General features: G+C 35.7%; 1 protein-coding gene across 1 annotated transcript in view; it reads left to right on the top strand.

Annotated features, from left to right (window-relative positions):
* Positions 1 to 23,275, top strand: part of myo3b (myosin IIIB) — a 103,720-nt gene that overhangs the window by 58,465 nt on the left and 21,980 nt on the right. Inside the window, exons 24-32 of the mRNA XM_034043667.3 lie at positions 4,623 to 4,702; positions 6,730 to 6,807; positions 7,973 to 8,178; positions 16,123 to 16,234; positions 17,411 to 17,573; positions 17,864 to 17,944; positions 19,679 to 19,793; positions 21,793 to 21,853; positions 22,685 to 22,796. Of these exons, the coding sequence (XP_033899558.3) occupies positions 4,623 to 4,702; positions 6,730 to 6,807; positions 7,973 to 8,178; positions 16,123 to 16,234; positions 17,411 to 17,573; positions 17,864 to 17,944; positions 19,679 to 19,793; positions 21,793 to 21,853; positions 22,685 to 22,796 (1,008 nt within the window). The remainder of the gene's footprint in view (positions 1 to 4,622; positions 4,703 to 6,729; positions 6,808 to 7,972; positions 8,179 to 16,122; positions 16,235 to 17,410; positions 17,574 to 17,863; positions 17,945 to 19,678; positions 19,794 to 21,792; positions 21,854 to 22,684; positions 22,797 to 23,275) is intronic.

Here is a 23,275-nt window from a genome sequence, read left to right as displayed (position 1 = left end):
CGTGCAGTGATGTGCAATCCCGTGCCTAAATATAATTATACAATTTAAATACCACTTGAAACACAGACCCGTTTATATCCCGTGTACCAATCTCTATACACCAACATTAACACATGCAACATACAACACAGAAATGCACACAGGGGCGGGGCACATTGCCACAGTGCCATATGTGAAAGACTAGGTATCCACTGAACCATTCACTGAACCAAACATATGTGTTTATTATTTTGAACAGGAAGGTAAGTATCAACCCAAAACGTTATCAGCATTTAGCATGTAATAAAAATCCATGGAAACCCTGCATTTATTAAACGTACTTGAATATCTTAGTAAGATCACATTACCCTCTCGCACTGACCTCCAGCCTCCAAGCATACAAACTCAGGACACTGTTCTTAGCAGTCAGGGTCCATTTGTCTGGTAACAGCCTCCCATGTACCAGCCGCAGCCTGCTCTTAGGCTGGGCTCTCAGGCCTACTCTCCCTACCCTCTCCCTACCATGGTCTGCCTTTGTTTTATATGTATATCATTCCATGATATTAAATCATCAATTAACATGATTTTAGCACTTGTGGATATTTAGCATGTTTAACAGTCACCAGCAAATGTTACCTCAAGGGCAGTGACATTATTAAAGATTTGCAGTGAAGCATGTCTAACAAACTTATTCAGATGGGAAGAGATTACCCCAAATTCACCCATTTAAAATAAAGAGTGTTGTTCAGGTAACAAAACAGTGAAACATTCATTGATACTTTCCACTGACTCATTGTGTGACCCTGAGCAAGTCACTTAACCTCCTTGTGCTCTGTCTTTCGGGTGAGACGTAGTTGTAAGTGACTCTGCAGCTGATGCATAGTTCACACACCCTAGTCTCTGTAAGTCGTCTTGGATAAAAGGCGTCTGCTAAATAAACAATTAATAACAAATAATAATTAGATATTAAGCAGTAGAAATAGGGAATACAAATGTAGGGCAATACAGTTTGCAAATTTATAAAAAGCCAATATTTGCACATCAATAAAAATAATAACCTGGACCCTATTAGGATAGAGAATAAGTGTCCCTTATTATTCTGTGTTGCTGTTGTTGAAGGACTCTATGTATGCTTTATTGGAGATTGTCAGGATTACCCTTTGACTTTAACTTTACCTATACTTTGCAAGAGTAGCAATTACTCTGAAATATGAAAAAAAAGCATTTTAGATCGTCCTTACCCATTATGTCCTCTAAACTTAATCTGGGACTGCTTAGACTCCATTTGTATGTGTGCTTGTCCCAGGATGCAACAGGTGAATCAACTTGCACATACAGCCACTCATTAGATGACACCCAGATAACATTTAAAACTTCAATTATTCATCTCTTCTATGCTCTGTATACTGTAACAGACATTTTAGTAGAGGTCAGCATCACTAACTAAAAGTTCATTCCAGTATTCAAAAGCAGGATACTCCTGGAAATCTATAATTTTAGGCTTAAAATCTTACCCCAGCACCCTCAGACAGGGTGAAAAAAAAATACCAAAGGGATCATTTCAAGTCAGCAGTTACCAGAGATGTAGTTCAGGCCATTATATTTACTGAGAAGGCACTCTCCAGTAGCTTAAAATTGCTTAATAATACAAGTGTATTTTGTTCCTTCAAAAGCCTATTATACCATGTCTCTTTATATGATGGATCCCTTAATACAGTAATAGACGGTAACTGAAATGACAGCCCCTAGACTTGCTAAGCATTAGTACACAAAGACAGATTTCATCCCACAATGATCTTATTTGCTAGGTTGCAGAGTTTCAAGATTAATCTAAAAATAAGTGTGTCCTGATACTGCATGCAGTGTGCCTACATCCGCTATTGTGTGTATTTGCAAAGGGCGTTGCTAAATGTGCCCAATATAGTTCAAATGGTTGCTTTTTTAGATGTCAGTTGTAAATATAATATGATCTGAGTTGTTTTAAGAGGTGTGGGGCAACAGCAGCGTTTGTAAACACTGAAATGTAATGTTCAGTGAGACTGTTTGTTTGTTTATTGATCTCAAAGTCATACCAGGCAAACAAAAATACCACTCAAAGTGGGATATTTTAACGATCTTAACAGCGGCCGATCTTAATACTGCCACCCTTAAAATATCTCATGTTTCTGTATTTTTATTGTATGTTGTAATGAAGTGGCTTAATAAATCGATGCAAACCTCCACATACATGCTTAGATCAAGATTCTTAAGGAAAATGTGCTTTAATGGGGATAGGCAAGAGACTATTCCTTTCAAAATGAAATTGCTGCTCTATATTGAAAGAGATTCACAATCTAGTTAACATTATCATTTGGATCTCAAGTAATCAATTCCCCCTTAAGGGATAGTAGAAAATGCTACCAGTGCCGGTTCAAGAGAGATGAGCTGTTCTGTCATTATGATTGCATTTTAGTGAGGACACCATGAAAACACACACACACACACACAATAAAATGTATAGTACTAAGACATTAATTCATCATGACAAATGTTCTCAATAATATATTCTCTTGAATAGCTAATAGGAATCAGACTGGTGTGAATATTTTTACTGACTTGATAAAATAAGGAAGGTTCCAATTAATCTACCAGACTTTGGATAATTAGAATAATTCAAATGAAGCACCTGACACATTTATGAGCCCTACTCTTAATGAGACTGCAATCAAAATGTGTTACATACTGTATTTTCCTTGCTTGTAATAAGGACCCAAAATGCAGTAGGAAAAATGAAAAGAGAAACACTGTTGTTTATAGTATATATAGTTAAGGTAAGACCATAAAAGGTCAAGCAGATGAATGTTTTGACATGTGGTCATGAAAAAAAAAAAAGTTTTTTAACTGATAACTACTATCTTACTAACATGTTAAGGCATTTTCATTTTTGAGCTACAAATAAAACAAATTTAATGAATATCAATTTATTGCATATTTTATTCATCAAAACCAATTTAAATAAGGCCCTATATATGTACACCAGGCCCTAAATGTACAAGACCCCAGTCATAGCTGGATTGCATATCATGTTTTGATGGCCTCCAATAGGTATTTCACAGCAGCTAAGGGAAAAGTATCACCCTCATCTTTGTGTTGTTAGCATTCTGGATTTTATTTTTTACTTAACTTACAGACCTTCCTGGAGATTATAAACAAATCCTGTGGCAAGCTGAAAAAGCACCTGCTGTGCTTCTGATATGATTAATATACCTACTTGGAACCAGTCTAATTTAGAAATCAATCTGAATTTCTAATAGGAAAGGACCTTGCCAAAATAAATAAATAGTGGCTTGGCAGCTTAATAAGGCTTCCCATTCTTTTTTTTTCTATATATTTTTTCCACTCAGTTTTTTCAAGCAGATCAAATAAAGGACACTGCATTTTACTAAACTATGTGCTGGTGAGGTTTCTGTTATCAGATTACACAAGGATTCAAGTTAGAGATGACACCTCTGCAGAATTTAGGATCTAATAGTACAACAGGTATTCTTATTGTCCAGAGGCAAATTGAAACATCTTCTGACAATAAAGTATTTACAAAGAAGAAAGAACTAAAAGTTACAGCAGAGCCTTGTTCAGGACCTTGTTGTAACATAATAAACAAGTGGCAGATAACATGTTGCCTCTCTCCTTACTGGATAAGTGTAAAGAATCTGTCTCGCACAGCTTCCAGCTGGTACCTGTGTGAGATGATCCATGTAAAGATAAAGAAAAATAACATGCACGGTTTTGGTTATTACATGACATAATTCCATGTTTTGGCTAAGTGGGGAATGACAATTCTCAGGATAGTGTTCTGATTAAGCACATACACAAAAGAAGCAGGGCTTGAACAGATGCGGGAGGAAGCCCAACACTCAGATGAACGCACTTCAGTGACCCCCAGGAGCAAAACCAAAAATCATTCATTGTGCTGGGCGAGTTCAATTTCTTTAATGACTTCATAAGATAGTTATTGCATTAAGGGTATATTTTATTAAGTACATATATGTATATGTGATCTGGGCGGATGAGGGGAGGCACTTTTAAATGAACAGTTTACAATGGAAACAAGCATGGTGGAGTAGTATCGAATCTTTCAGGTCTGTCCAGATAAGTTAACAAAAAGGTCTTCTGCCCACTTTACGGATCACAACCCCTTCCTTTCGTAAAGGTGTGTGGTACATCTGCAGCAGTCTTGTTTATTCATGCTGTAAACCCTTTGAAATGTGTTAAAATGCTTCCTGCTCATTATAAAAAACCCTGCCACCCATGGATTAGGACTTTGATGTCACCAATCCTGCTTCAAAGGCTTCTTTCAGTGCTATTAATCACAGTTTAGCCTCAGAAGATATAGCCAGAGAAAACATTTGGACCTCTTGTGCTATACTTGCTAAAACTTTGAAATGTTCGGCATGTCTTGCACATGCTTAGTTCGTATCACTTCCTTTACCCAAAGACAATGCACAGTAAATTAGGAACGTAGACATAGAAGCTGCTTAAGCACAACTGCACACTGTATATACAAAGTATATTTGCTGTCTTTTCTTTTTTATTTTACACCAAATCTATGGTAAAGCCAACTTACACAATGATGCTGATGAATATGTACTGTGTGTTTTGGACAGGTAATTTGGCAGCGTCAAGAGTAAGAGTAACCGCAGCATCCCGGTCGCTACCGCCGCAGCTCAGTGCAGGACGCTACAAGGTTGGTATATGCCAGCTCTTTATATTTTTAGGGTGTGTCATCAGTGTTATTAATGTTTTTGCATTTTTTTGCAACCAGTAATTGGACATCACAGAACAAATCATGAAAAAAAGAAGTTAAAAAGCAATGGGAATGGTTTAGCACACGGGGAGATTTACCAGTTCATGAATGACATACGTTGTGTGAAAACAGCACTGTCCTGATAACTTGGATGTGATGGCATTTGTATCACTGCATTTGACACCACGCATCAACACACGCTGCTGCCCCACTCGCAAAGCAGATTTTTTTTTTTCACGTGACGTGAAGGATCTACACCGTTAAGATGTTTTATGTGGGGTTTTTTTTTTGGCGCTTTGAAGTTTAAATGGATTTGTTCTGTAGCCAAACTGTCAGGTAACAAACTGAGCACAAACTCCAAGTAAGAGACCATGATTTACTGGCCATCAAGTCCAAGTCTTGTTATATTCATTATGTCTCTTCTTAAAGATAAGCTATAACAACACCACATCATTGAAATAACAAATACAACTAACAATTACCATTCGCTATCACCTTGCTACTAATGCATTTCAGTATACCACATGCATGCCATTTCATTTATCTGCTGATTTGTTTTTTCATTAGATTGATAATCCTGTTCATTCATCTACTTGCTTAGCTACAAAATATTTTCTTTGTAAACCTGTTGGATCAACGTCATTGACATTCAAAGATATTGAAACGTTCTAAATGTTTGTCTGCTGGCTAGTGTTTTCTCACACTCACATTTAAATAGCTTATAATCACTCATGGGGTTTATTTATATGAATAATGACTGTTTCAATATTGAAACCTTTAACCGTATGAGGCAATTGAAGTGACCCAGTAACAAACAAATCATTTAAAAAGAACAGATGTGGACAGACACTTATTAGAAATTATTATGGAAGCAGTGCGGCCTAGTTTTTTATTTTTTTTTTTCCATCTGAAGAGCATTCTTAGACATTATTATAACCCCCAGCCTCTACTGCCTGAAGTTGTATTTTATCCCAGGTGGCAAATAAACACTGCAGTTATTATTATTATTATTTTACTTTAAAAAAAATACACCCCCCCTCCTCAAATGACAAATTAAATAAAATATTCAGATATGCACATTGCTGTATAGACTCACTCTAAAATATATGTATTGCTTCATTAAATTTGATGAAGTCATGAGCTGGGAAAATCATTAGAATGCTAATATTGTATCATCTTTAAAACTATGGATTGAGCCAAGTCTTTAAAATGGAAAATCCCAGTTATGGTCTATTTTGCTACTTTATTAAAGCCTTGAAGCTTTCAAGTAAGATATACAGTAGCTATGTGGTGACATAAAATAGCTCAATAAAAATGTGCCAGCGGAGCTTTTGAGGATGAAGCAAACATTATAAGTAAACACCAACGCAGTGAACTGTATACATTGGAGACAATTAGATTTTTCCCACTTCATTTTTTTTTATGTCAATTGTCAGCTGACAATAAGCAATTCATAGAAAATAAAGATAACCTCCTTGAATAACCCCATGCTTAAGTGTTAGAACATGAATCTTCTATATTACACATAGAGGATGTCTTAAAATGACAAATTTCCCAGAGAAAAGCATCAAAGAAAAGCATCAAATGATAATTTTCTATGAATGGTATATTATCAACTATCAATTGACACAAACATTTTCCAGAAATTTCATTTCTCAAATCAGCTGTGGGCCACAAACACGTCCTTATTGACTTTTATTGGCTCTCAAGCTTTGTCACCATTAACACAACTTACTGAAAAAAATAAAATAAAAAAAAAAACAGTAGCAAAGGCTAAAACAGCCTGTCCTTTCTGTCATGTTTTCTTCACAGTACACAACCTCCAACCTCATGGCAACTGAGCTGTGACACTGTTTTTATGCCTGGACTTTGTATCAAGCAATTTAACAAACACACTGAGGCAGCAATGTGTACTATTTGGGCATGTTTATGCATGCAAGTAACTGATGATTCTGGTATATTTTTAGGTGGACACTATGGAAGTCATGCGGCATCCTGAGGAAACCGCTAACATGCGGAGACAGACCGTTGCCTCCTATTTCAGGGTATTTATTTATTTGTGAATTAACATAAAATCAGTTTCATATTGGTATGCATATATGAACGTAGTTGTGTGCTACTGTTTTGGTTGCATCAAGTAATATATCTTAACAGTCAATTCCTTGTGTATGTTTTCACCATTTACAGTACATGTAACGTAGGGTTTGATTTGAAAAATGTATACCCTGCTGAAATAAGCCACCCCTGAATTTTATTACAGCATTTTACAGCTCTGCAGAATTTTTCTGTTTTGCAGTGACCACCTATTTCAGGTGTAATCCTATGATAACCACGGGCAGATGTTATTTTGCAATCTAGTGGGATTCCTCTGTTTTGTAAAATGCTATAATAAAACCGAGCAGTGTTTTAAAATCAAGCCCTGTTCTACTAAAGCACTCTTGAAAAGGAACTGTGAGTCATTCCTGGTGAAATAACGAAAAGAAACACTTCTTGATGACATGACATTTACCCTGGCGTGAAGTACTGTATACACACAAACTGATGTTCCTTTAACACTGGTTTACTAATACTGATCAGTTTACTAATTCTGGCCCTGAGGACCAATTATCCAAAAATGCTTTGTTGAGTTCCCAGCAAACAGCAGTTGTTCCTGTAGAAAGAGATTGGAGTGGCTATATCTGCCATCACATATTGTGGGGCTTGATGGTGGGGATTGTGAAGTTGACATTATTGCAGTAATTGAAAAGGCTGTGAAGTATTTTGAAGGTTCCTTACAGCTTTGCAGAGGAGGAGCAGTATTCTGTATTCCACTGTCTTTTTCAGGATTACAATGCTTTTCCCATGGTTATACAATGCATTTACCTTGTTTTACCATGTTTATTAATATGCTTTACCATACCTCACTATTATTTACAATGCTTGCCTATGCTCTACTATGTTTTCACATATTACATGCTATACTTTTACTGTGTTAAACTTTTATAAGTCTGTAGTTGCCCTGGACTTGCAACACACCATTATTTGAGTTCCAGCTTTTAAAACTAACAACATCAACAGAAGTCTTCAAAAATACACTGAATATTTCACACAATACACTAATGAGGAACTGATTTGGCACCACAAATATGAGACAAAGATACATTTACTATAGAAAACATTTTAACAGGAAGCAGATGAGCCTTTGAAACACACGTTTCCCTTCTCTCACAGTATTCCCTCATGGATCTCCTGTCTAAGATGGTGGTTGGACAGCCTCACTTTGTTCGCTGTATAAAACCCAACGACGATCGACAGGCATTGACGTTTTCCAGGGAGAGAGTGCTGGTGCAGCTGCGTTACACCGGCATATTGGAAACAGTGAGCATCCGTAGACAAGGGTATTCCCATCGCATCCCGTTTGAGGAATTTGTTAAAAGGTAATGCTGTGTGTTACAAGGTACTACTGTATTAGAATGAGAAACACCATGAGAAACACCACTGCTTTACTGACAAACCACTTGCATGTTTTGTGTGACAATATACAGGATTTCTTAATTAGTCTGAAAAGTCAGTTTGAAGAAAAATAAACAGACTACTAATTGGAAATCATTTGTACTGACATCCAAGACTGCATGCCATTCTGAGAAATGCAAAGCATTCTGGAAGCAGGAAAAGCATGACATGATTTTATTGGAAAGAGACATTACATTTGAAGTGTGAACTTTTATACTCGGGACTAGTTTGTGTGTCCTGGGTTTTTGCCAGTTGTATGAAATATAAATAGCAGCAAACAAAATGATGAACCCGTCTGCCAAATAAAAAACCAAAGAAGGTGAACAGTAAGCCACTTTGGATCAAATCATCTCCAAAATCGAATCAGCACACCTTTGTAGAATGAGTAATTTCTCAATGAAATCTGAAGTTCAGTTTTGGAGCAAACACTACTGACCATCCAAATCAACACAATGAATAACCTAGAGATGCAACGACAACCATACACAAAGCATCAATCAGATACATTTCTCTTTGGATTGCTCATTGAAACCTTTCTTTTCTCAGAACCTTGCTTGTATTGGTTAGTTTCCTGTTTCTGCCTCTGCTACTATTGCTCCTGTGCTGCTGAGTGACCATTTAGACTTTTCAACTTTTCTTCTTTATTATACTATATATATATATATATATATATATATATATATATATATATATATATATATAGTAGGTTAATAGGACATTTATGACCCTATTGTACCAGACTTCTAACCCTGTGTATGGTTTCACAGACCCAGATTATCACTAATCTTGGACTAAGTAATGTTATTTTATGTAAAGTAGTCCAAGACTAATGCTAATCAGGGTCTGTGACACCAGACGTCCATGTTAAATTATGCCATGCTTTAATTTACAGAGCACTTGACATCTTTTACTTGAAAAATATTACCTGCATCTTATAAAACGGAATGTTCAGATGCTGCACGCTGAAGGGCAGCAGTGTGGAGTAGTGGTTAGGGCTCTGGACTCTTGACCGGAGGGTTGTGGGTTCAATCCTTGGTAGGGGACACTGCTGCTGTACCCTTGAGCAAGGTACTTTACCTAAAATTGCTCCAGTAAAAACCCAACTGTATAAATGGGTAATTGTATGTAAAAATAATGTGATATCTTGTAACAATTGTAAGTCGCCCTGCATAAGGGCGTCTGCTAAGAAATAAATAATAATAATAATAATAATAATAATTGGCTGCTGAGGGGTTTTAATCTGTGAATAAATATAGCTTAATGCACGGCAGAACGTTTTTTTTGTCTAATTACAGTTCGATTAATAAATTATCAATACACGATATATTGAACTCATCATAAGTATTTGTACGTTGTTGTAAAAGGTCTTTTAAATCTTTTAAATATGAGTGAGATTCCTTTCATCACATTTGATCTTTTCAGAGGCATATCAGTAGACAAGTGGCTAGAATTTTAAGAAAAACCTGCGTTGAAAAAAAAAGCAAGAGCTTTAACAAGTCAACAACTTAAAGAAATTGAAGAAAACAAAAATGAAGCAAACACACAAAAAAAATTTCTGGGGCTGCTAGTGTTTTTATTGATTGGATGAAACAAAAAGGAACGGTAATCGACTTAAAAACAGTTTCTTTTGAATTTTTAAACAGTCAGTTACGAGAATTCTGTGCTTCAGTGCGTAATTCAGCTGGTCAAGAACACTCAATTTCTAACTTTGTTAGCCTCCGTGCTGGTCTCAATCGCTATGGAAACGGCACTGACATAAACTGCAATGTTAGCATTGTTAGTGACCAAGCATTCAAAAATGCCAATAATGTAATTTTGTCAAGAAGGAATAGATACAGAAAAGCAGGCAAAGACACCACAGTTCACCATCCAGGCATTAATACTGCTGACCTGAAGAAGCTACAAAACTCAGCTGCTCTTTCCAGCACCACACCCTCTGGTCTGGTGCCTAAAGTCTGGCTGGGTATTCAGTTACACATGGTCAGGCGTGGCAGAGAAGGGCAGCTTCTTTTCAAACCTGACAGCGTTGTTGTTACTACAGATGAAAATGGACTGGAATTTGTATCCTTAAACTACAACGAAGAGACAAAAAATCACAAAGCTTTTAATGAAATAAATAGAGAGTCACCGTTGGTGTATGTATGCCATGCCTGGTAATCCCCTTTGCCCTGCTTTGAGTTTTAAAAAATGTATCAGTAAAATACCCCCTGATGCTGGCAGTTTTTTCCTTCACCCTCGCCAAATTCCTTTATGTCACTTAAATGATGAAGCTATCTGGTATACTCTAAAACCAATGGGAGTAAATCACCTCGCTTCAATGGCGCCTCGCTTATCACTGGAAGCAGTGCTGTCTCGTTGCTATACAAATCACAGCATAGAAGCACTGTTGCGCACCTACTTAGCGAAGCTGGCTTGGAGGTGAGAGAATAATGTCAGTTACTGGTCACAGAGCAGAATCCAGTTTAAGAAGCTCCTGGACTGCTTTGGCTGAAAACAAAAAAAGCACTGGAGTTCAGTTCTTTCCGCACCTTACGACCATCCGTCTTCATCTGCAGCTCCTCCCACAAAACTTAAGGATAAAAAGGAGAAAACCCTTTCTACAGCCTTTCTAGTGGATGTTTTATTAATTTGTCACGTTTTCCTTCTTCAATGGAACATATTAACACAAATGGAAATGTTGAAAACATCCAGTTTAATGTTTCTGGCAAATAGAACCTTGTCTGACGGACTATTTTTTCTCAAAAGCGGAAGAATGTATATTAAAAATGTTCGTCGTTTTTTTTTTTATAAAAAAATGTTTTTTTCTACGTTTTTATTGTCAGTTTTATAAGCGGGATAACACACTCCAGGGCTTGTGGGTTGTGTTGCATTAACATACGGCTTTGTTGGTGTGAAGGCACTTAGCTTCACTTCGTTCCTCCAACCCAACCACAGCCGTATGTTAATCCAACACAACCCACGTCCTGTCGTGTTTTATCCCTTGCATGTCACACAGAACTGAGATTTGATATGACTGTGATCCAATCAGCATTGCTGCTTCCTTCTTAATTAAATGGTGGCATCTATTCAATTTCTATGCAGCCTGAGACACATGCAATAGAGGAACTGTTTTTAAATGAAATGTGTTTTAAAATTATACACCCATTTCAAAGGCACTTCTGATGCTGCCAAGATTTGCACTTTGTATTCATCATCAAAGGACCAACGGGTATCAACAGGAATTAATAGAAAAGACAGTAAATCTTTGGAATATCATAGCCTGTGCTATTATTGTTTTTCTACCCTTTGAGTTACATAACAACAAAGGGGATGAACCAGCACTTTTTTAGCCTTGATGTTCTTAAACAAATAGTCACGCCAGCCTGCTCTGTATTGGTATTTTGTAAACTACTACAAGGAAGTGTAAGACAATTGAATGCTATTAACAATGGTTTATAAACATCAGATGGAGTGAAAGAGAAGATAATATCTCGACTTACATTACTCTTCACCTCCTCTGTTTACTGGCACTGAGGATGAAATCAGAGTACGTAGTCAATAGGAAGCAGCCTCACCAATAGCATGAGGATTATGGGATGGGTGAAAATGGACTATGTGGCAACGGAACGTGTGTCAAGCTTCAAACAGCATAGAATAACAATCTACTGCATCTTTTTGGAAGAAATTTAACTTTGCAAAATCCATGTTGGTTAATAATTAAATGTTTGAACACCGGATTGGCCATTAGGAATCAGACAGTAGGACAGTATGAGCAACCCTTGACTTGTCAGCCTTAATTGAGCACCACAGTTAAAATCAGCATCGATTCACTTCAAGTTCATCTCACTCTTTGTTGTACTTTAATTCTCCCGCTGTTCTTTCTTCTTAATTTTGTTTATTTAGATTTTCTTCATAGACATGAAAAAGTGTTTGAAGTGTTTGTGTTGCACCTAAATGTATTATTTTTTACGGTCAGTGTAACTCCTAGAACAATATAAGCAAGTTGTTTCTACAAAGAAAAAGTAAATCGTTTTAATCTTCCTGAAGAAATGAATGGATGAAAGGGTTTAAGTTTCTTGTTTTCTTTTTTTTTTCAAATTCAAAGAAGACTGGTGTTCGCAGCTCATCTACAGTCACAAATAATGTGTTTATGGATTTTTTTATTATTGTTGCAGCTTCTCAGACTTTAATTGTATTAATTGCTAGCTGTCAGGAGCACGGTATTCTACTTGATTATTTTTATTTACCAGTCCACAATATGTTTAGCTGTGATTAGACCTGTCTATCCTCATTCAGTCAGCCTTTTGAAATGCTGGCATCTGCTGCCTGGCAGGTGTGCAGTTCTCTGTAACCTTAAATTGGTAAAATGTTGTTCTTAACTGATGAAAATATATATTTAAGTTTATAATAAGGAATCAAAGTTATTTATACGCACATCCATGAACTGAAAAAGGTGCAGGGTATGAAGTAGTTCAAACAAGAATAAAGATAAAGAATACCCACACACTTAGTAAGCTCCAAAATAAATAATTATATTTAAATAGATCAATGTTTCTGACCTGTTGGCTTGATGTTTTGAAAAATAAAACTATTTATATTATTTAATGTGAGGATATTGTATATCTTTAAAGTTTATAATAACCTAAAATTGAAAATTCCCCAAATTCCCAACATTTCTAACGCATTCAAAATTCCCATAACTTTCCCTGGAAAGTTTTTAAAATTCCCAGAAAGTTTCCACCTCTTTGTAACCCTAATTTGCACTTGCAGCCAATTCACTTTGAATATATTTGGCAAAATCTGATTGTTATTAACCTTCCTCACAATTCTTCTGCTTGCTCTTGGTAAAAGAACCTTCTTTCTTCCAGACCGAGGGAGCATTGTGACAGTACCATGAATCTTGTACTTCTTGATAATAGAAACAATAGTTGAAATTGGAATACTCAAATGCTTGGAAATCTTCTTGTATCTTTCAAATCATTTTTCTCCTAAGGTCTTCAGATAGTTCTTTATTTTTTCTCATATTGACTTATTGGTAAGGACAGCAATCGTCCTATGCCTAACCCGTTTATACTCTCTATGAATGTTCAACTACAACAGCATTTTCTAGACTTTTCTAGAATTAGGTTCTGCATTATCATATTGACATTTCTAGCACCTTGTAGACAATACTATCATAGCATCAAAGGGTATGAATACTTTTGAATTAGCTTTTTTTTTCTCATCCACAAAAGCAAAACTTTTGCTACAAAATAACTTTTGACTACAACTGGCTCCAATATAATCCTCTATGCAACACGCTTTTTCTCATTTTTCGTATAAAAAGCAGCACACTGTTTTAGTTCGTACTGCGGAGGGTAATTGCTTTTCATCAACTTAAATCTCCAATTAATTTCATGAGCCTTCCTCTCCTTAATCAAATGCAAAACCTGCTGCATTGAAAGAATCCCAGTCCAAACATAGGAGGCTTCTTGCTAGGGAGCTGACGTCACTGCCCTGTGACTTTTGCTAGTGCATTGCTGCCACAACTGAACACCTCGTTGGCTAAAATAAAAACCGTTTCTGCAAGTAGATATTTAATTTGCTTTGTGTTATTGTGCAATGCGTGCGTATACGATAACAGTATGATATTAATGCTTTGTTTTTATTTGTTTTGCATATTTTTGTTTGTGATGTTCAGTATGAAATAAAACGAACAGTAATTCTAAGTGTCCATGTATATTGCAGCTAAGGCATGCGCAGTTAGACAGTAAAAATGGGGAGCAAACTCCAGGACCGCAATATATCCGAATCCGCAGTACAACGAGGGGCGATATAACGAGGGGTGGGTGTGTGTATATATATATATATATATATATATATATATATATATATATATATTATATTATTATTATTATTATTATTATTATTATTATTATTATTATTATTATTATTATTATTTATTTCTTAGCAGACGCCCTTATCCAGGGCGACTTACAATCGTAAGCAAATACATTTCAAGTGTTACAATACAAGTAATACAAGTAATACAATATATATATATATATATATATATATATATATATATATACAGTATATATTTCTGTTATGACTGTAGACGCATTTCAATTTTAAAATTGTAATTATGGAGGCATTATCCTAATATCTGTTTTTAAAAAGTAACAAATAACCAAAAGTATGCTTTTAACTGTGTGCCATTATTTAATGCTTGTACTTTTTAAAATGAGCTATAGCTCTACCACTATTAAAACATATTAAATAATGCTGCCAGACTACACACTAACAGAACTTCACAAGAGAAGGAGGGGAATTCCATGATCAAGTTGTTGACTTTTCTTGACTTTGAAGATCTCCCGATTTAAGATGTTTGGGTTCGCCTGATGCACACAGGCTATGTGGTCTAGTGGTTAAAGAAAAGGGCTTGTAACCAGGAGGTCCCCAATTCAAATCCCAGCTCACTCACTCACCCTGAGCAAGTCACTTAACCTCCTTGTGCTCTGTCTTTCGGGTGAGACGTTGCTGTAAGTGACTCTGCAGCTGATGCATAGTTCACCCGCCCCTAGTCTCGGTAAGTCACCTTGGATAAAGGTGTCTGGTAAATAAACAAATAATAACATGACGGGTCATGTACTGCTGTCAGGTTTCTATTACATATTTCCATTAGGTACAGTAGCAGAGTTCCCAAAATGATTCAGAAAATTATTATTAATTATTTATAACTTTCTCAGAAGCACCAGTATACATTTAGATAAAAGGCAATCTGCCTTAACAAAATGAATGTCAGTGTGTCATCAAAGCTAGCTGTTACAACTTCTTTGTAATGTCCTGCAGGAAGAGCTTGAATAAAAACTTAAATGTAAAACAATAGTGTAGAACAGATAGCAAACAGTAATGCCTGCTTCACTGGGTTTTGCTGCTTCACTGCTAAGTCTTTTAAGAACTGAAATTACAAGTTGTAAAAAATAAATCTAACCAAAGATATAAAGGGTCTGTATGTCATTATGGGCTCTATGTTAGTCTGTTTTACATGCTAGCCATTATATTGAACATTTATATTGCAGAACCTTTGACTGGCTCATATGAATCAGCTCCCTAATGAATTACACTGTACATTGTTAAGAATTAATTTGATCAGTGAAGTTGAATCCCCCGTCATCTAATATCCCTCAAGTTTAAACATTCATTTCAAGATCAGAAGAAAAGTGGTTGAATGATACATGCTAAATCAAGTACTACTGCACACAATTATTTCCATTGGTTTTTGATGGGTCTGTGGTTTGAATTTTCTGCAGACGGTAACGAGAAGGGCTTTGGTTCTACGTACGTAATGCCTTCACTAGCTTACATTTTTTGTTTGTGAATAAACGGTTCACTATTCGCTCCAACCAACCCCCCCCCACACCCCCCCCGCCCACCCCCCACACCCCCCCCCACACCCCCCGCCCAATAGTATTACAATAAAGTGATACGCTCCAATAAATGGCATGGAAAAAGGGCTGGAAATAGACTGTCCATGCATAAAGTGGAGGCACCCACATATACATAAGATTGTCACATTCTATGTATAGTTTTTCATATATCTAGAGAATATATGTAGTTTTACATAGCCTTACATATACAGTGAGAATTGGTCAGTTTTGAAGGAACTTGGTAAGTACATTCTTTAGCACATTGAGTATCAGAATCTGGCCATCTAAGAAGCTTGTCAGCATATCCAACTGCTTGATTCTTTCCTTAAGCTGATTAGGTATTTGGGATAAAATGAATGGCAGAATAATTGTGACCTGCTTTTTAATTTGTTAAACATGTTTCTACTAGGAAAACCTTTATTACATTTAATGCATGCACTGCAATAAACCCACTGCAGCTTTGTTCTTCCTGTCTGTTAGGTATTACTACCTTGCCTTTAGGGCACACCAGATGCCTGCAACAACCAAGGAAAACTGCATTGCCATTCTGGAGAAAGCAAGACTAGACAAATGGGTGCTTGGAAAAACAAAGGTAAAAGCAATTTAGGGGCATTGTTCAGTGTCATTCATTCTTCTGTGATGACATCTCAGGAGATTTGTTCATATCTCCTGTCCGCTTAAAAAAAAAAAAAAAAAGTTTTGTAACTGATACTTTGCAAAGTCAGTAAATACGTTGGCGCTTTTTAAAAAAAAAAGATTTCGTAACAGTACAAGCTGGTGTTGAATCAGTGTTTGTTAAGATTTCTTTTAAGCCTATGGTATTTCAATAGTATAACTAGCATTTTGTTTGTTGCGCATGCTGTTGTCAATATTTGAATTCTTAGAGCTGCAGCATGACTAAACCCTGTATGCCATTGCAGTCAGAACACTAGACATTATATTAAGAGGCCCAGATTTGTTTTTATAATGTCTATAATGAGATGAGCTTTTTCATTCTTTTCATTTTTATCTTTCAATCTGTATTGTTTATAAATGTTGTAGGCTCCATTAATCTATGAATGTAAACAATAACATCTGTTTCTTTTATTTTCCATTCTTTTCCGCAGTCTTTTTCATGTACTGTATATAAGTTAATCGACTGAACAGCATCCTGGACATAGTATCTGAACAGATGATAATTACCAGTATCTGGAAATGGTTTAGTTGGGGCTTGACAGTCAAACTGTCTGAATCTCAAATGTAAAATTTTAAAAAAATAACTTGTGTTTTAGTATATTACTGAGGCAATAGAAGTCGAAAGCAAGGGACTACAGTAGTCAAAATGACAATAAAACTGATATAAGCTAAATCACTGAGGTATATATTTCAAATTGTTTACTCTGGTCTTTAATTACTATTTTATTACAGAAAATCCCATTTTAATGCTACAAAAGTGAGAAACAAATAACTAGAGTTCCTAATTGACCTTACCTTAATTATATTACTAATTTAATTGTTTTTGGTTCTTTAAAATTAACTGGTGTTTTCTCCCATGAACAAAATAAACAAGAGTTCATTGAAGACTGTATTAAACAAAAACATGTCCTTTGATTTTAACCTATATTTACTTGATCTAATATAATGGAGTTTAATACAAAACAGTAACCTTTATTGATAGATTGTATTTCAAATGAGATGATATTAAGTGGACATGAATGTACAGCCTGTAACCTAGGGTTTAAAGCATTCTCTCTGTTTTTAAAAACCAAATGCTTATCTTTTGCGTTAGGTCTTTCTAAAGTATTACCATGTTGAACAGCTGAATTTATTGCTCAGAGAAGTCATCGGCAGGGTTGTTGTGATGCAAGCGTACACAAAAGGTTGGCTTGGGGCTAGAAGATACAGGAGAGTGAAGGAGAAAAGAACACGCTGTGCCATCATCATTCAGTCAGGTACATGGCAAACAGCTGCAAGCTTTTTGTTAAAACAGAGTTGTTATTTTGAATGTAATAATAATAATAATAATAATAATAATAATAATAATAATAATAATAATAATAATAATAAATTCTCCAGCGTGCAAAAACTTGTGACTTTCTGTCAGAGTCTTCCGATGTACTGTAGTAATGCTGTCCCATGTATTTTTAATAAATATGCTTCTGTTTTATAGCATTACTTATTTAATTGAACTACTGTTCATATCGCTTACAAGTGCACCTAAAGCCTTTTGTGTTCCCTATAGTCTGGAGAGGATTTGTTGCTCGTCAAATTCTCAAGCAGCTGAAAAGAGAAAGAGAAGAGGCTGCTATTCGCATACAAGCAGGTAATTAAACATTTGAAACAACAATAAAAGTTTGATTAAGATACAATCTTAATAAATGAGTGAAAAACATACAAAACTATATAGCATACATCTGATTTCACAGTAACTCATACTTAAAAGGAAAATGCATAAAGAGCTATAAAGTTTGAGGTTCGATAAAATGCTTTTTTGATCTCTGTAAACCTCCCGTGAAAAAAAAAGAACAGTAATAATTAATTAGTTAAGTAAGAAGAAAAGCTTTTGAAGGTATGGGCAGCATTTTGTGTACATGTTTCAGTGCATATTGAGATCCCTTTTCCTTTCATCTCTTTCCCAATAAAAGCAGCAGTGGGGCTTATCCCTTCTGTTTCCTCATAACTTCCTCTCCGAATTCCCGGTCTATTACTGCACTTTCGCATACCAGAAACAAGATGCCTTTTCATACTGTCAACCTTTTCATCTGAAATGTAAATTAATTCTTACTTGGTACACTTTGACAGAGATCAAAGTGGGCATATTAACTTTAGGAGGCCTTCCCTTCATTGTGCTGAGCTCCCAAGACTGCTAGGTAGTGTTAGAAGGCCGGCCTGAACTGTTATCTGTAGCTCTCCTCCAGGCCTCCCCCTGCCTAGAAGAGCAAACATTTCAGACACACTCGTTCCACTGGTAAATGAACTTATTCAGACACTAAACAGTGTGAAAAACCAAGTACCTGAATAATGTCTAATGGCTTGCTCCCGATCAAAATGTTTTTATTTTTTAAATTGTATATCTTTCTGAGAGGCTTTATTCAGCGCTCAGGGCATTGTTAAAGTGATACTGACAGATCTGAGAAAAAAAGAAAAACCTTGCTCCTGATGGAAAACTCGTTCAAATTGTTCGTTTCTTACAGCTTAGCCTTTGAGGTAGGCTGGATTTGCATTTAAAAAATAAACAGACGCCTTTCAAATACATGAGCTGGTGGCCTGGAGATCTCTGTGGACCCAGGGAGCTCACACACCATCGATCAGATTAAAGCAGATTAACTAGACTTTTTTTTTTATAACAATGTATTTTAAATATCGCTTCCTGTATGTATCATATTACAAACATAATACTTTAACAGTCTTATTTACATGTACAGAGAAAAAGAGAATAAATCACAAGACAAGAAGTTCCTTCTTAAAGCACAGCCCTCCAAAGTTTTGCCACTGCTGCAAAAAGTGATGTTCAAGAGAATATTAATATTTGTTTACTGCACTTAATATTAATATTTTCACTTTTAATCAATTTTTTTTTTAATCTATGGACTTTGCCAAGCAGAAACCTCAGTTAACTTGTGTCATTGGGAAAATATCTAAAAATTAATAACTTCCTTTGTAAAACTTGTGATTATTCAGAAACTGAATAATTATATTTAATTTAATGAAACATTTCACCAAATCACAGTGAATGATTTTATTTGGTGCAAGGTTTAGCTGTTTCACTAGTTACATTGGCCAGGCTCTTCAATTGTTTTATCAATTATCACATGACTGATGAAACAAGACAGAAACAGTGATAATATATATATATATATATATATATATATATATATATATATATATATATATATATATATATTACTGGCTTTTTACCTGTCACCAGGATTTTAAATATGTTGTCGCCTGTCTGCTTCATTCATATTTAGTGTTGTTAAGGTTATCTGACTTATACAAGACTTTATGAAAAACAAAAAAAAATGACAACAGATTACTGTGTTCTGTCATTTTACAGCTATGAGGGGACACCTTGCTCGGAAAAACTATGAGCTACTGAAGCAAAGTAATAACACAACAGTGAGTTCACAGTGCTTGGACAGTACCAGTGAAGCCAGTATTGAATATGTTTGGTGAGTTGTTAAATGCTAATTCCACATGAACATGGGAAGTGCACCAGCATTCAGCTATTGTTTAAATTGCATGTGTTCTATAAGATGTCAAAGCATAATTCAGTGTGTATTTTCTCAGCATATGGGCTGTTCAGTCATTAAGAATCTATGTGAAAACAGGGAAACAGATGAACAGTCGTGCAGATGTGCACTCTGTGGATCACATTGTGAACGGCACTCCATTGAGCTTAGTGTTAGTTACCTTGCTGAGGTCTTTTAGTTTGTGTTTCTTCATGTTTAGGGGGACTCAAAATCTGTGAACAGAATATAGAACATGCCTCACAGTACAAAACAGCCTACTGTTTATTAATTGTCAACTGACTTGTACAAGGCTTTGCTGTTTTATGCTGCCAATTTGTACTATACTTAAAAAAAAAAAAAAAATCTTATAACAGCAAAAAAAAAGTATTGTATAAACCATTTGCATTGTCTTCAGAATATATTTGTTGGGATCAGGCCTTCTAATACATATTTTAGTACTAGAATTCAATAGAGGAACATCTGAAAGCTAAACAAAGGTGCTGCCTGTTGGCAGGCCCACTGAGAGGGTGGGGAGGACGGGGAAATTTCCCCAGGGCCCAACGCCTTGAAGGGGGCTCAACGCCCCGAAGTGGGGCCCTGATGAAGGGGGAACTTTTTTTTTTTTTTTTTTATATATATATATAAAATATTTTAAAACAACAAGCCCTGCACAAGACCCTTTGCGTTTCCACCACCACATTAAAAAGAAAAACTCCCGTACTGCACAGCGAGCCGATGTGCTTTTGTTGTGTAATGATTGTGTATCCAGGCGCTGTCAAACACTTCCTTTCACACAATGATTTGAACTTTCATTTTTTACTACGCCAAAAAGCTGAAAAAAAGGCATAGCAATTTTATGTATTTTTTTAAAGACTTTTAAAAACTTTAAAAGAACCCTAAAGTTGCACAATTTATACCACAGTATCAATTATTCTATTATTAATTTATATAATTTGCTCAAAACAACATGGTGCAGCAGTTTGTTAGAAAAATTGTATCGTGTAAAATAAATAAAGTACTTTCTTCAGCTGGTGGTAAACACAATTAGAGAATGATCTGTTATATTGCTTAAAATACAAATATATTTACCAATACAGGCTATTAGTTAAGAGCAGAGATGATTGGTTTATTTTTGGCACGGGATAAATAAAATAGTTAAAATGTGGTTTATGCTAAAAACGTATGTTATTTGATGTTAAGTGAGCTTCCAATTAATGACTATTACATGTGGAGTTTGTACAAAAAATATATTTATTCACTTACCTAAAAAAAAAGTTAAAAAAATAACTTAAACATAACTATTTTGAGAATGAGTAAACTATCCTGCTGCAGATTTTAATTGAGATATTGAAACTTCTATGTGCCGTTGAGAGTTTCCTTCAAACCCATTATCAAAATGCTGTATCGGTTGAAATGATCTTCCTCCAACACTGCTAAGATTGCAAGTATCATTGCTCGGTTAAGACTACAGTATACTACAAAGTCGGATGAACGTAGTACCATGGGGGGGGGGGGGGAGGCAGCGAGACATACCAATCCTTCCCCGGGGCCCATGATGGCGCTCGGCAGCCGTGCCTGTTGGCACAGATGATTGTATTTAATGCTACTTTTGTTGACTTTGCTAATGTAATACTATTTGCAAAACCAAAAATCTAAACCATATGTATTTATTTTTTGTAACTGGTGTTCTTTTAAAGGAACAGTTCTGAATGTATTACTATGTTCAAGGCATTCTTGTATTATCATTTACCTATTTGTTAAATGTAATTTTCTCATTGATTTGAAGCATGACTATCTGTACCTTATTTGGCTTTTATTTATTTTATTTTTTTTTATCAGTGGCAGTTCTGTAACTGCTTTCAGCTTGTTTGGTGACAATGCATCTATATAATGTAACAACTATTGAAACTAATCTCAAGCCTCTTTATCTACTCTTCAGCCCTGACACCCTTAACAGAAGTAATTCCATAGCTGACCATCACAGCAGGCAAACAGAAAAGGTAAAATTCATTTTAAATGTTATGGTAACTTCAAACCTTAACTTGGAACATGGAATCTGTAGTGTGGGATGTTGCAGAGCTCGCTACAGTCTGGCCAAAATATTCCAGCTTGAGACTGCTAGAGCTGTGTTTTGAAGTCCTTGAGACAAAAGACAAAAAAAAAACTTTAGTTCTGTGGAGAGACAGGGTGGTACACTGAATAAGAGAATCAAAAGCCTGGAAATTCATGGCTGAGAATAAATGATAGCAGTTCCCTGAGGTGATTTGTCTTTGCGCTTCTCTTTCTACAGATGTTAGAGCCCCTTTTTTTAGTACAGACCTGAGGTTCTTTGGTAGTACTTTGATATCCTGCTCGAATTCAATATGTGAAATAGAAGAGTCACTCTGTGACTTGGAGCACATCGTGGTCTTTGAAGTCTGATCCAATTTTTGCTGCTCGCCATTTGATGTTGAAAGGATGAAATGAAGAAAATGTACAGTTTTTGCCAGTAACTCTGTTGAGCATATGTAAGATTAAAAAAGCTAAATCCTTTGGCGGATGTATTTAGAAATGTTAAGCAGATTAATACTTTCCTATAGCTCTTTCATTCAAAGATACAATTTAATATGATAGGAAGTCAGCAGATACTGTTATTTTCAGCATGCTACCATATGCATATAGGTAAAAATACAAAAAAAAGCTTGCACTGATACATTTGCATGTGATTACCACTGTAAAGCACATTAGTGGTTATTAATGAAATGCTAGACAAAAATGCATGCTAGCCTCAGAAAAATTGCTTCAACATGTCTGACTGAAAGTTGCATGCAAAATGTATTATTATTTTAAAGGAACCCCCAGAGAACATAGAACAACAGGTTGAAGTACGCAGCCAAAACAGAAGAAAAACTGAAGAGACTGTAATGGTTTATGAAGAGATACATAATCCACAGTTGAGACAAGGTAAATTCACATTTTGAAACCAAAAGTGTTCAGTAAAATCAAAAACCCAGGATACACCTAGGCTTAAGAAAGGAAGCCATAAGACAAACACATCAATGAATTAAATGTTTCCGCCTTCAAAGTATTTCAAAATAACAACCGGTAGCACTATGAGGAATCATTTTCATAGTGCTTTATTAGGATGGGCCTCCTCCTATTAATGTCTTACCTAGGTTTAGCATGGCACCAGCCTTCCAAGCACAGTCTATTACATGCATGCCTATTACAAAAGATCTGATCATCACTTATAATAGACATACATAATAACAGTGGCATTCAAGTATACAAGCCCTGATTTATTGAATATATGTTTAGTTTATGTTTTGCCCAAGGCATTGCATTTCATTTATTGCCTGGATGATGATCACGGTTGCTGATTGAACTAGTCGGAAGTCTGTGCCAATTTGGCTTTAAGGTGAGAGATCAAGATGGGACTGTAT

Source organism: Acipenser ruthenus, chromosome 11 (genome assembly GCF_902713425.1).
Source record: "Acipenser ruthenus chromosome 11, fAciRut3.2 maternal haplotype, whole genome shotgun sequence".
In the NCBI taxonomy this organism is placed as follows: domain Eukaryota; kingdom Metazoa; phylum Chordata; class Actinopteri; order Acipenseriformes; family Acipenseridae; genus Acipenser; species Acipenser ruthenus.
This window is presented reverse-complemented; position numbering and strand designations above follow the sequence as displayed.